Source organism: Oncorhynchus kisutch, linkage group LG11 (genome assembly GCF_002021735.2).
Source record: "Oncorhynchus kisutch isolate 150728-3 linkage group LG11, Okis_V2, whole genome shotgun sequence".
Classification (NCBI taxonomy): Eukaryota; Metazoa; Chordata; class Actinopteri; order Salmoniformes; family Salmonidae; genus Oncorhynchus; species Oncorhynchus kisutch.
The window spans coordinates 9,926,999-9,941,553 of NC_034184.2; the positions used below are offsets into that span (position 1 = coordinate 9,926,999).

Sequence of the window (14,555 nt, forward strand, 5' to 3'; positions counted from 1 at the left end):
GACTGACTGAGAGCTGTTGACTGAGAGCTGGACATGGGCCTGGGTCTGGATCTGGGCCTATAGACTCCTAGGTTTGGCTCCTGTCCCAGACAAGGGATTTCAGGAGGGCATCCCCACTGGCTGCTACAGCCTTGGCATCCTTACCCATGCTGTTCTCCGTCTAGAACACAAACATCAGGATGGTACTATAAAGCATCAGAGACCTTAAGAAGTAGATATTCTACCCTACAGTATCTGCAGATCAAATAGTAAGGTTAAGGGTTATCTTAAGGTAAAGTGATATGAAGTGGTTAAGTTTAGGGTAAAGGTCTGGAAATGCAAGTGCATAGTTGTTGTGTTAGACTTGGAGGAGTAAGAACACTAGACTTGGAGGAGTAAGAACACAGATGTAATAGGACTTCAACACTGACTTCCCTGTTCAGACATGGGAGTTGCAGTGTGTTTTCAGTGAAGTGAAGCTGCTAGCATCAGGCAAAAGGTTGCTTATTTTTGCTAAGCCACTTTCTCTTTCCTTCCTCTCCTCCACTCCCTTTCAATATCTTATGCCAGGTATTCCCAAACTGGGGTGCGCCAAATAAAAATGTGATACATGATACACGTTAAAAAATGTCAATTGTTTTTGAAGTTTTATTCTTCCCATTTTCAAACAGTACATTTATATTTTCCAACAGGGCTATACAGTTGTGTGAGGTTGTTTTCTCGCTTGAGTACCCTCATTTCACAGAAAAATAAAGTTAAACCATCTAGTGTTCAGCGAAATAACAACACAATGTCAAATACAGGTAGCCGACTCAAAAAATTGACATCCAATCACATTAACCGTTACTCTCGCAGGAATTCCACTAACGGTCAGTATGTAACCAAACGTTGCTGCTGGTCATTCTCTTACCTGGGAAAACACTGAACAATGGACAGGGATGTTGGACCATCAAAGAGGCGCAAGTATGATGAGAACTACATTCATTTGGGGTTCACTTATATTGGGAGTAGTGCCTTTCCTCAGCCACAGTGTGTTATATGTGCAAAATAGCTATCTCACAACTCGATTAAACCTTCACTCTTGCGCAGACATTTGGAAACAAAACATGGCCATTTGAAAAATACACCACGGGAGTTTTTTGAGCGAGAATTAAGTTGACTTTTGAGTAGTAAGACATGTATAAAAGCAACAGATCCCATTAATAAGAAGGGGCTAGAAGACTCTTATATGGTGAGCCTCCGAGTGGCTAGGACAGGCAAGCCACATACTATTGTGGAGGACTTAAATCTTCCTGCTGTCACAGATATGGCTGGGACAATGTTGGGGGAGAAGGCCAAACAATTATACAGACAATGTCTTCATCAAACAACACTGTTTCTCGACGCATAAGTGACATGGCAGGAGATGTTTTGAAACAATTACTGCTTCACATACAAGCCAGTAAATGATATGCCTAACAGCTGGATGTGTCAACAGACGTGGCGGGCCTGGCACAGCTCCTGGTATATGCCCGTTACGTTTATGGGGGGAAGCTCAATTAAGGAAGACATCCTCTTCTGCAAACCACTGGAAACCAGGACAACAGGAGAGGATATTCTTAAAGTACTGAACAGCTTTGTGACATCAATTGGACTTTGGTGGTCAAGATGTGTTGTACTGTACTGATGGCGCGAACAGGGAGACATAATGGAGGGATAACACACGTGTAAGCAGTTGCTCCCGACGCCACTTGGGTACACTGTAGCATCCACGAGAGGCTCTTGCTGCCAAGGGAATGCCCGACAGCTTGAAAGACGTTTTGGACACTAAATTGACAATGGTTAACATTGTTATAGCAAGGCCTGGGTACTCTCGTGTATTTACTTCACTGCATTGATATGGGCAGCGATAACATAGTGAAGTGTGCTGTTTATCAAGGGGCAAAGTATTGACAAGTTTTTTTAAATTGAGAGACAAGCTTAGTTTTATTTACTGACCATAATTTTCACTCGTCTGACCGTCTGGGTGATGTTTTTTCTCTCGCCTGAATGATCTGAATCTAGGATTACAGGGACTCTCTGCAACTATATTTGAGGCTATGATTAAGAAGTTGGAGCTCTTCTCTGTCTGCATTAACAAGGACAACACACAGGTCTTTCCATCGTTGTAATCATTTTGTGTGCAAAGAACTCAAGTTTACGGACAATGTCAAATGTGAAATCGCACCTGAGTGAGTTGGGTGCTGAATTACGTAGGTACTTTCCCCAAGCAGAGGACACAAACAACTGGATTCATTATCCCTTTCATGCCCCGCCTCCAGTCCACATACCGATATCTGAATAAGAGAGCTTCATCAAAATTGCAACAAGCGGTTCTGTGAAAATTGAATTTAATCAGAAGCCAGATTTCTGGATTGCGCTCAGAGTATCCTGCCTTGGAAAATTGCGCTGTTAAGACACTGATGGCCTTTGCAACCACGTACCTATGTGAGAGTGGATTCTCGGTCCTCACTAGCATGAAAACTAAATACAGGCACAGACTGTGTGTGGAAAAGGATTTAAGACTGAGACCCTCTGCAATACAACCCAACATTGCAGAGTTGTGTGCATCCTTTCAAGCACACACTTCTCATTAACCTGTGGTGAGTTATTCACGCATTTTGATGAACAAATAAGGTTTTATATGTAAGATGGTTAAATACAGAGTAAAATGATTGATTATTTGTATATTATTATTTGTGCCCTTGTCCTATAAGAGCTCTTTGTCACTTCCCACGAGCCGGGTTGTGGCAAACACTCATACTCATTCTTGTGTTAAATAAATGTATCTTATAGTATGTGTTGCAGGCTTACAATGATGGCAAAAACAACATTTGAGTGTGCTGACCCTGGTGCTAGAGGGGGTACCTAGCTGGAGATTGAATGTTTGAAGGGGTACGGGACTATTAAAAGTTTGGGAACCACTGTCTTATGCCATCTGGACTGTTTGTGGAATTCAGACCTTCAAATGCTTTCAAATCGTTTCCCACAATATCCATAGACAACCATTCTGTGCATTACTCTCCTGACCACCTTTCTATGTCTGTCAATCATCTTCTCAATGGCATACAGTATATTCTGTCACTTTCATGTTCTCTTTTCCTCCGAACCCAACAAACCAAAATGTCTCTTAACCCTTCTCTCAGAACATAATATCTATTTTGGGGTGTAAAACATCAGCTGTTGTTACCATCACATTGAACTGGTCAAAAAAAGTGGAATATATTCATGAAGAACTTTTTCAAGATTTTATTACCCAAAATTAACCAGCGGAGAAGGAATCCATCTTTGGGAGACAGAACGACTACAGCACTTTAGAGCCATGTTTCATTTCACGCCTGACCTCATCCATTCTGAGCTCATCCATTCAAATGTAATTGAAGGAACCCTTCTTTCCTCCTCACCATGGAGCTGAGTCAAATAGTTTGAGTGTTGTGTCTTTGCTATGGATTAAGTGATATATGACATGCTATTTTAACAAATAATCATGTACATGTATTTAATCATGTACATGTATTTAACTAGGAAGTTGGGGCACCACGGAAGAATGTTTATAGAGCTGTTGTCTTCTGAATAAACTCTTAAAGACCTGGTAATCTTTTATATCAATAGCAGTCAATTAGCAATCGTCACCTTATTCAGTCTCATCTGAACGTCGTAAAATTCTTGTTTATCTTCACAAACCCATGCTAACAAGTTGAATCATCAATAGAACATTTTGTTTAATTATTTATTTACTAAATACCTAAATAATCACACAGAATTACATATACACCGGATGGATCATACATTGATGAATAATTATGTCATACAAGTAAATGTCCCTAGTAGACGGAACCGATATTATGGCTGGTTACACAAAGAAAGGGGGTTGTGTTTGAATGAAAGTGCGGGAAGAATGAGGAACCAAATCATTGCGTCTCTATCGAACCTTATGAAGCTAGGCTATCGGAAATACAGAATCTTATGCATTCTAAATAAATGCCCATTTGGAAAAGGAAAATGCAATAAATATTTACTCTGGGTTGCCCAGCAGAGATCTCCCTTGTCCTTTGAGGAATTTTTCTTGTGGTAAAGCGGATACGTTGTAGTACCGTCATCGTGTGGTAGAACGAATACTTTGTGTACCCTGTCTTTCTGAAGAGAGTGTCTGTCCTTTCCTAGCCCACGTTTACAGCTGCTGCTGCTAACTCGATGTCTAGGATGTATCACTTCTTTAGTGAATAAGAGTTCAAAGTTCATATCAAGTTGCCATACTAAGTTGCTCATGCTATATTCTGGCTGGTATAGTCACATTCGTTCTTCCAGCGGGGCGATCATCACCTCCACGTTGAAATTCGCCCCCTTAAGCGTATGGATATCAGTCTTCACGTCATCGGGAACACAATGTTACTTTCGTTAGGTTGTAGTCATTCAACCATTCGCAACCAGAGCTCACGCTGAGGTTGGCTTAGTTCTGTAGTTGATATTAGCCCTTTTAAATGTATGAACAGCAGTCCTCACGTCATCGGGAACACAAGAGGTTGACTTTTGTCAATGGGCTTTTGTAGTAGGGGAGAGAAGGGCCTGCTTCATATTTCACAACCAATGCCTGTTCACTTGGGTTCACTGAGTGAGCATAGTTCACTTATGAAAACAATTCTCTCATTTAGAAGCTAAAATGATATTTCATCTTTTCACAAATAGTTACATATTTAAACAATTGCACAATTCCATATGAATCTGATAACTAGAATGTGTAGACTTTCCAAGATACAGTTTATGTCGTCTTATCATCAGTAATAATGTCTCAGATGACAACTGATCTGACATCATATTCTTTAAGTACCAACGGATACTTTCAACTGGTTGGATTACCTAAAGATTGTTCTTTTCCTCAACCTTTTGATGTTACAATACTCTCTCTATGTTAACAAAAGGGCTTCCCAAGAGTCCATTCTGTAGAGTGGAGAGAAAAAGGGGGACAGGTATTTATGGGGGGGGGGTCATTAACCTTGCCAACAGGGCAACGTCATGACACAGGCGAAGAAGATTTATGCATCTTGTATCTCAAACTAGATCTCAAGCTGAAATATAATAATACCGCCATAGTACAGTGGTTAAAGTGATACTCCAGAACCTTTTTATAACTTCTGCCAGTAGTTTTGAAAGTGGTGCTCACGAGCCAAAGCGGGTCTCCGTTTTATGCTTAGTTCATCATCCAATTGTCATCAATTTCGTATTATATGTTACGTCCTGCAAAAATAATATTATTATTACTTTTTTTTGCAATTCATATGCTACAGTATGTTACCAATCCAATTCGTAAAATATGTTACGAATTTGTTGTTCTTAAGATCCCGTACTGCATTTTTAAGGAATGTGACTGTGACTGACTGACCAATTGTCTCAAGTCCTATGATGTATTCATACTTGTTCTTAGTCAAGGGGATGCCTTTCTGTGAAATTGCCATGACACCCAATATTGTGTGGCAAATTTTTTATTGAGAGAAACTGTATAAGCGATTGGATGAATTCAATACACTGTCCAACAGGCTCAGAGACATAGGCTGCATCCCAATAGCACAGTATTAAGCAATGCGACGATGAGGATCAGACCGAATCGATAGAGGCAACCAACCGGATCTAGTGACTCCCTAGGCTAAGATAAGATTCCCGTGCAGTCCCACCGCGGCTTAGATACATGGTTTCCCAGCAATGATTTCATCTCCTGAGTTTGAGGAGTTGAAATAAAACTGTGGAAATGAGGTAGTGGATCAGATAACAGTAGCACACCAGAGGCATGTATTTACTAAACTGTATCTTTCGGTCTGCCTCCCAATTGGCACCCTTTTCCCTAGCCCTATGAGCCCTGGTCAAAAATAGTGCACTAAATAGGGAATCGGTGCACTAAATAGGGAATAGGATGCCATTTGGGACAAATCCTATGTTTGTGTAGGGCAGGAAGCCAGCCAGGTGTGCTGTCTATTACAGGTGACTGGTACTGTCCTAATCAGTGTACAGTAGGCCTCATGGTACTGTCCTAATCAATGTACAGTAGGCCTCATGGTACTGTCCTGATGGGTGTACAGTAGGCCTCATGGTACTGTCCTGATCGGTGTACAGTAAGCCTCATGGTACTGTCCTGATCAGTGTACAGTACGCCTCATGGTACTGTCCTGATCGGTGTACAGTAGGCCTCATGGTACTGTCCAGATCGGTGTAGCAGTAGGCCTCATGGTACTGTCCTGATCGGTGTTCAGTACGCCTCATGGTACTGTCCTGATCGGTGTACAGTAGGCCTCATGGTGCTGTCCTGATTGGTGTAGCAGTAGGCCTCATGGTACTGTCCTGATCGGTGTAGCAGTAGACCTCATGGTACTGTCCTGATCGGTGTAGCAGTAGGCCTCATGGTACTGTCCTGATCGGTGTAGCAGTAGGCCTCATGGTACTGTCCTGATCGGTGTAGCAGTAGGCCTCATGGTACTGTTCTGATCGGTGTAGCAGTAGGCCTCATGGTACTGTCCTGATCGGTGTAGCATAATGTATTTGTTCTGTATCTGCCAATGTCACCTTAACTCCCTGAACCAACCTTCTGACCAGCTTTATCTTCTTCCAGTGGGTCCTCTTCTCTTTTGCTTTCATTTTTCTCACTTTCTTTCTCTCTTTCTTTCTTTCTTTCTTTCTTTCTTTCTTTTTCCTTCTCTTACTTTCTTTCCTTCTTTTACTCACACTCTATTTATTTCTGTCTCTCCCTCATTCTTAATTCCCTTAATTTCTTAATTCCTCTCATTCTTTCTCTCTACCCCCCATTGCCAAAGGCAGTAGTGAGTGAGGACTCCACACACAGTGAATACCAAACTACCTCATTACGTCCACCCAGCAGCCCCCCAGAACTAAACCACAGCGCTGTCCCCTCCTCCACAAACACAAGCAATATGAGTGGTCGGTACTCTCACTGAATGCCAAGTACCTAGGGCTGAATGGAAGCATTTATTGCCCTTTTTAATTATCAAATACCAGGATGTTGCTGTCTCTGAAAAACCTTTCCCAGTCAACCACCCTGGAAGCATGTTGTAATTAATTGGGGAGTGAAGTGGTAGTGTAATCATGCTCCACATTTGGGCTGTGTCCCAACTGGCACCAGATGTATGCTACTTTTACATAAATAGTCAGAAATAGTGGTCTATATAGGAAATAGGGTGCCATTTTGGATGCAGTCTTCGTACCCCTTTAATCTTATGTGTGTTTGGCCAATTTGGTGTAAATAAAAGTGTTACAGAAAATTGTGAGTAGCAGGAAGTTTATAATTCTCCTGGTTGTTTATGTGTGTTTCAAGGAGGGTTCTGCCCTGTTTGCTACACCTCATCTGCAGCAGTATGATTACGCAGTTTAAGTATGTAGTCAACTGTGTGATGTCTATTTCCACATTAGCCTAGAATTAGCTGGGAAATATTGTTTTACAAACCACCATGGTGACCCCAAAGTAACAGAATAAAGTTATCCCTATAGAACCAACATCTCCTGAATATGCTGTGCAGGTGACGTCCTACATCATACTTCCGGGTCCTGTCCCCCAATCTTTTCAATGGGCTTGACGATTATATCATAACATGAAAACGGCATTGTTTTAAGATACTTTTACAGCATTTTAAGATTTTCTTTGCACTGAAGACCATTGTGCAATGTTTTTGCCCATGGAAGGCGATTCAAAAAGCCTATAAAAGTTACAAACCTACAAGGCTACTTTCTGGAAAATGCTGTGTCACTTCCATAGTGTATTAAACCTCTAGAACTCCTTCATTGTCAAGCCTGCCCTGTAATATTCACATAAATCCCCTATGGGTCCTGGTCAAAGTTAGTGCACTAAATAGAGAATAGGGTGTCATTTGGGACAGACGTTTACTCTTTTAATCATATGTAAATGAACGGAGTATTCTGTGTGTACTGACACCTCTCTTCCTCTCCTCCTCTTCTCTTCTCCTCTCCCCCTTTCCTCTCCCTCTCTTCCTCCTCTCCCCCTCTTCTCCTCTCCCCCTCTTCTCCTCTCCCCCGTCCCTCTCCCTCTCTTCCTCCTCTCCCCCTTTCCTCTGCCTCTCTTCCTCTTCTCCTCTCCCCCTTTCCTCTCTCTCTCTGCCTCCTCTCCCCCTTTCCACTGCCTCTCTTCCCCCTCTTCTCCTCTCCCCCTTTCCTTTCCTCTCCTCTCTTCCTCCTCTCCCCCTCTTCTCTTCTCCTCTCCCCCTTTCCTCCTCTCCATCTCTCCTCCTCCTCCTCCAGGTGACGGGCACCATGGGTAGCATGGAGAGTGGTCTGAAGCAGCACCTGGCGAGGTTGGATGAGATCTTCGCTACGCGGGGAGACTACGTACAGACCCTACGCTTCATGCAGCAGATGGCTGACAACGTCATTAAACAGCTGTTGGGCCTGCCTGACTGGGACATGACTAAAGTAGACCTGGCCGCTATCGCAGACCAGACCACATACATAGAGTACTACAGGTATAGATAACCAGACCACATACGTAGAGTACTACAGGTATAGATAACCAGACCACATACGTAGAGTACTACAGGTATAGATAACCAGACCAGACCACATACATAGAATATGACATGTAAAGATAACCAGACCAGACCACATACATAGAGTACTACATGTATAGATAACCAGACCACATACATAGAGTACAACATGTATAGATAACCAGACCACATACGTAGAGTACTAAATGTATAGATAACCAGACCACATACATAGAGTACGACATGTAAAGATAACCAGACATGACCACATACGTAGAGTACTACATGTAAAGATAACCAGACCAGACCACATACGTAGAGTACTACATGTAAAGATAACCAGACCAGACCGCATACATAGAGTACTACATGTATAGATACCCAGACCAGACCACATACATAGAGTACTACATGTATAGATAACCAGACCATACCACATACATAGAGTACGACATGTAAAGATAACCAGACCAGACCACATGCATAGAGTACGACATGTAAAGATAACCAGACCACATACGTAGAGTACTACAGGTATAGATAACCAGACCAGACCACATACATAGAGTACTACATGTATAGATAACCAGACCATACCACATACATAGAGTACGACATGTATAGATAACCAGACCACATACATAGAGTACTACATGTATAGATAACCAGACCACATACATAGAGTACTACATGTAAAGATAACCAGACCAGACCACATACATATAGTACTACATGTAAAGATAACCAGACCACATACATAGAGTACTACATGTAAAGATAACCAGACCAGACCACATACATATAGTACTACATGTATAGATAACCAGACCACATACATAGAGTACTACATGTAAAGATAACCAGACCACATACATAGAGTACTACATGTATAGATAACCAGACCAGACCACATACATATAGTACTACATGTATAGATAACCAGACCACATACATAGAGTACTACATTTATAGATAACCAGACCAGACCACATACATAGAGTACTACATGTATAGATAACCAGACCAGACCACATACGTAGAGTACTACAGGTATAGATAACCAGACCACATACATAGAGTACGACATGTAAAGATAACCAGACATGACCACATACGTAGAGTACTACATGTAAAGATAACCAGACCAGACCGCATACATAGAGTACTACATGTATAGATACCCAGACCAGACCACATACATAGAGTACTACATGTATAGATAACCAGACCATACCACATACATAGAGTACGACATGTAAAGATAACCTGACCAGACCACATGCATAGAGTACGACATGTAAAGATAATGAGACCACATACGTAGAGTACTACAGGTATAGATAACCAGACCACATACGTAGAGTACTACATGTAAAGATAACCAGACCAGACCGCATACATAGAGTACTACATGTATAGATAACCAGACCAGACCACATACATAGAGTACTACATGTATAGATAACCAGACCATACCACATACATAGAGTACGACATGTAAAGATAACCAGACCAGACCACATGCATAGAGTACGACATGTAAAGATAACCAGACCACATACGTAGAGTACTACAGGTATAGATACCCAGACCACATACGTAGAGTACTACATGTAAAGATAACCAGACCAGACCGCATACATAGAGTACTACATGTATAGATAACCAGACCAGACCACATACATAGAGTACTACATGTATAGATAACCAGACCATACCACATACATAGAGTACGACATGTAAAGATAACCAGACCAGAACACATGCATAGAGTACGACATGTAAAGATAACCAGACCACATACGTAGAGTACTATAGGTATAGATAACCAGACCACATACATAGAGTACTACATGTATAGATAACCAGACCACATACGTAGAGTACGACTTGTAAAGATAACCAGACCAGACCACATACATAGAGTACTACATGTATAGATAACCAGACCACATACGTAGAGTACGACTTGTAAAGATAACCAGACCAGACCACAAACATAGAGTACTACATGTATAGATAACCAGACCACATACATAGAGTACTACATGTATAGATAACCAGACCACATACATAGAGTACTACATGTATAGATAACCAGACCACATACATAGAGTACTACATGTAAAGATAACCAGACCAGACCACATACATATAGTACTACATGTAAAGATAACCAGACCACATACATAGAGTACTACATGTAAAGATAACCAGACCAGACCACATACATATAGTACTGCATGTAAAGATAACCAGACCACATACATAGAGTACTACATTTATAGATAACCAGACCAGACCACATACATAGAGTACTACATTTATAGATAACAAGACCAGACCACATACATAGAGTACTACATGTATAGATAACCAGACCAGACCACATACGTAGAGTACTACAGGTATAGATAACCAGACCACATACATAGAGTACGACATGTAAAGATAACCAGACATGACCACATACGTAGAGTACTACATGTAAAGATAACCAGACCAGACCACATACGTAGAGTACTACATGTAAAGATAACCAGACCAGACCGCATACATAGAGTACTACATGTATAGATACCCAGACCAGACCACATACATAGAGTACTACATGTATAGATAACCAGACCATACCACATACATAGAGTACGACATGTAAAGATAACCAGACCAGACCACATGCATAGAGTACGACATGTAAAGATAACGAGACCACATACGTAGAGTACTACAGGTATAGATAACCAGACCACATACGTAGAGTACTACATGTAAAGATAACCAGACCAGACCGCATACATAGAGTACTACATGTATAGATAACCAGACCAGACCACATACATAGAGTACTGCATGTATAGATAACCAGACAATACCACATACATAGAGTACGACATGTAAAGATAACCAGACCAGAACACATGCATAGAGTACGACATGTAAAGATAACCAGACCACATACGTAGAGTACTACAGGTATAGATAACCAGACCACATACATAGAGTACTACATGTATAGATAACCAGACCACATACGTAGAGTACGACTTGTAAAGATAACCAGACCAGACCACATACATAGAGTACTACATGTATAAATAACCAGACCACATACGTAGAGTACAACTTGTAAAGATAACCAGACCAGACCACAAACATAGAGTACTACATGTATAGATAACCAGACCACATACATAGAGTACTACATGTATAGATAACCAGACCACATACATAGAGTACTACATGTATAGATAACCAGACCACATATATAGAGTACTACATGTAAAGATAACCAGACCAGACCACATACATATAGTACTACATGTAAAGATAACCAGACCACATACATAGAGTACTACATGTAAAGATAACCAGACCAGACCACATACATATAGTACTGCATGTAAAGATAACCAGACCACATACATAGAGTACTACATTTATAGATAACCAGACCAGACCACATACATAGAGTACTACATTTATAGATAACCAGACCAGACCACATACGTAGAGTACTACAGGTATAGATAACCAGACCACATACATAGAGTACGACATGTAAAGATAACCAGACATGACCACATGCATAGAGTACGACATGTAAAGATAACCAGACATGACCACATACATAGAGTACGACATGTAAAGATAACCAGACCAGACCACATACATAGAGTACGACATGTAAAGATAACCAGACCACATACGTAGAGTACTACAGGTAAAGATAACCAGACCACATACGTAGAGTACTACAGGTAAAGATAACCAGACCACATACGTAGAGTACTACAGGTATAGATAACCAGACCACATACGTAGAGTACTACAGGTATAGATAACCAGACCACATACGTAGAGTACTACAGGTATAGATAACCAGACCAGACCACATACATAGAATATGACATGTATAGATAACCAGACCAGACCACATACATAGAGTACTACATGTATAGATACCCAGACCAGACCACATACATAGAGTACAACATGTATAGATAACCAGACCAGACCACATACGTAGAGTACTACAGGTATAGATAACCAGACCACATACATAGAGTACGACATGTAAAGATAACCAGACATGACCACATACGTAGAGTACTACATGTAAAGATAACCAGACCAGACCACATACGTAGAGTACTACATGTAAAGATAACCAGACCAGACCACATACGTAGAGTACTACATGTAAAGATAACCAGACCAGACCGCATACATAGAGTACTACATGTATAGATACCCAGACCAGACCACATACATAGAGTACTACATGTATAGATAACCAGACCATACCACATACATAGAGTACGACATGTAAAGATAACCAGACCAGACCACATGCATAGAGTACGACATGTAAAGATAACCAGACCACATACGTAGAGAACTACAGGTATAGATAACCAGACCACATACGTAGAGTACTACATGTAAAGATAACCAGACCAGACCGCATACATAGAGTACTACATGTATAGATAACCAGACCAGACCACATACATAGAGTACTACATGTATAGATAACCAGACCATACCACATACATAGAGTACGACATGTAAAGATAACCAGACCAGACCACATGCATAGAGTACGACATGTAAAGATAACCAGACCACATACGTAGAGTACTACAGGTATAGATAACCAGACCACATACGTAGAGTACTACATGTAAATATAACCAGACCAGACCACATACATAGAGTACAACATGTATAGATAACCAGACCAGACCACATGCATAGAGTACGACATGTAAAGATAACCAGACCACATACGTAGAGTACTACAGGTATAGATAACCAGACCACATACATAGAGTACTACATGTATAGATAACCAGACCACATACGTAGAGTACGACTTGTAAAGATAACCAGACCAGACCACAAACATAGAGTACTACATGTATAGATAACCAGACCACATACATAGAGTCCTACATGTATAGATAACCAGACCACATACATAGAGTACTACATGTATAGATAACCAGACCACATACATAGAGTACTACATGTAAAGATAACCAGACCAGACCACATACATATAGTACTACATGTAAAGATAACCAGACCACATACATAGAGTACTACATGTAAAGATAACCAGACCAGACCACATACATATAGTACTACATGTAAAGATAACCAGACCACATACATAGAGTACTACATTTATAGATAACCAGACCAGACCACATACATAGAGTACTACATGTATAGATAACCAGACCAGACCACATACATAGAGTACTACATGTATAGATAACCAGACCAGACCACATACATAGAGTACTACATGTATAGATAACCAGACCAGACCACATACGTAGAGTACTACAGGTATAGATAACCAGACCACATACATAGAGTACGACATGTAAAGATAACAAGACATGACCACATACATAGAGTACGACATGTAAAGATAACCAGACATGACCACATACATAGAGTACGACATGTAAAGATAACCAGACCAGACCACATACATAGAGTACGACATGTAAAGATAACCAGACCACATACGTAGAGTACTACAGGTAAAGATAACCAGACCACATACGTAGAGTACTACAGGCAAAGATAACCAGACCACATACGTAGAGTACTACAGGTATAGATAACCAGACCACATACATAGAGTACTACATGTAAAGATAACCAGACCAGACCACATACGTAGAGTACTACATGTAAAGATAACCAGACCAGACCGCATACATAGAGTACTACATGTATAGATAACCAGACCAGACCACATACATGAGTACTACATGTATAGATAACCAGACCATACCACATACATAGAGTACGACATGTAAAGATAACCAGACCAGACCACATGCATAGAGTACGACATGTAAAGATAACCAGACCACATACGTAGAGTACTACAGGTATAGATAACCAGACCACATACGTAGAGTACTACATGTAAAGATAACCAGACCAGACCACATACATAGAGTACAACATGTATAGATAACCAGACCAGACCACATACATAGAGTACTACATGTATAGATAACCAGACCA

At 40.8% G+C, this 14,555-nt stretch overlaps 1 protein-coding gene across 3 annotated transcripts in view; it reads left to right on the plus strand.

Annotated features, from left to right (window-relative positions):
- LOC109900070 (protein tweety homolog 2-like) overlaps positions 1 to 14,555 on the plus strand; it is a 131,914-nt gene that overhangs the window by 64,614 nt on the left and 52,745 nt on the right. For all 3 annotated transcript variants that reach the window (XM_031835238.1, XM_031835237.1, XM_031835239.1), the window contains exon 4: positions 8,254 to 8,474. In XM_031835238.1, coding sequence (XP_031691098.1) covers positions 8,254 to 8,474 — 221 coding nt within the window. The remainder of the gene's footprint in view (positions 1 to 8,253; positions 8,475 to 14,555) is intronic.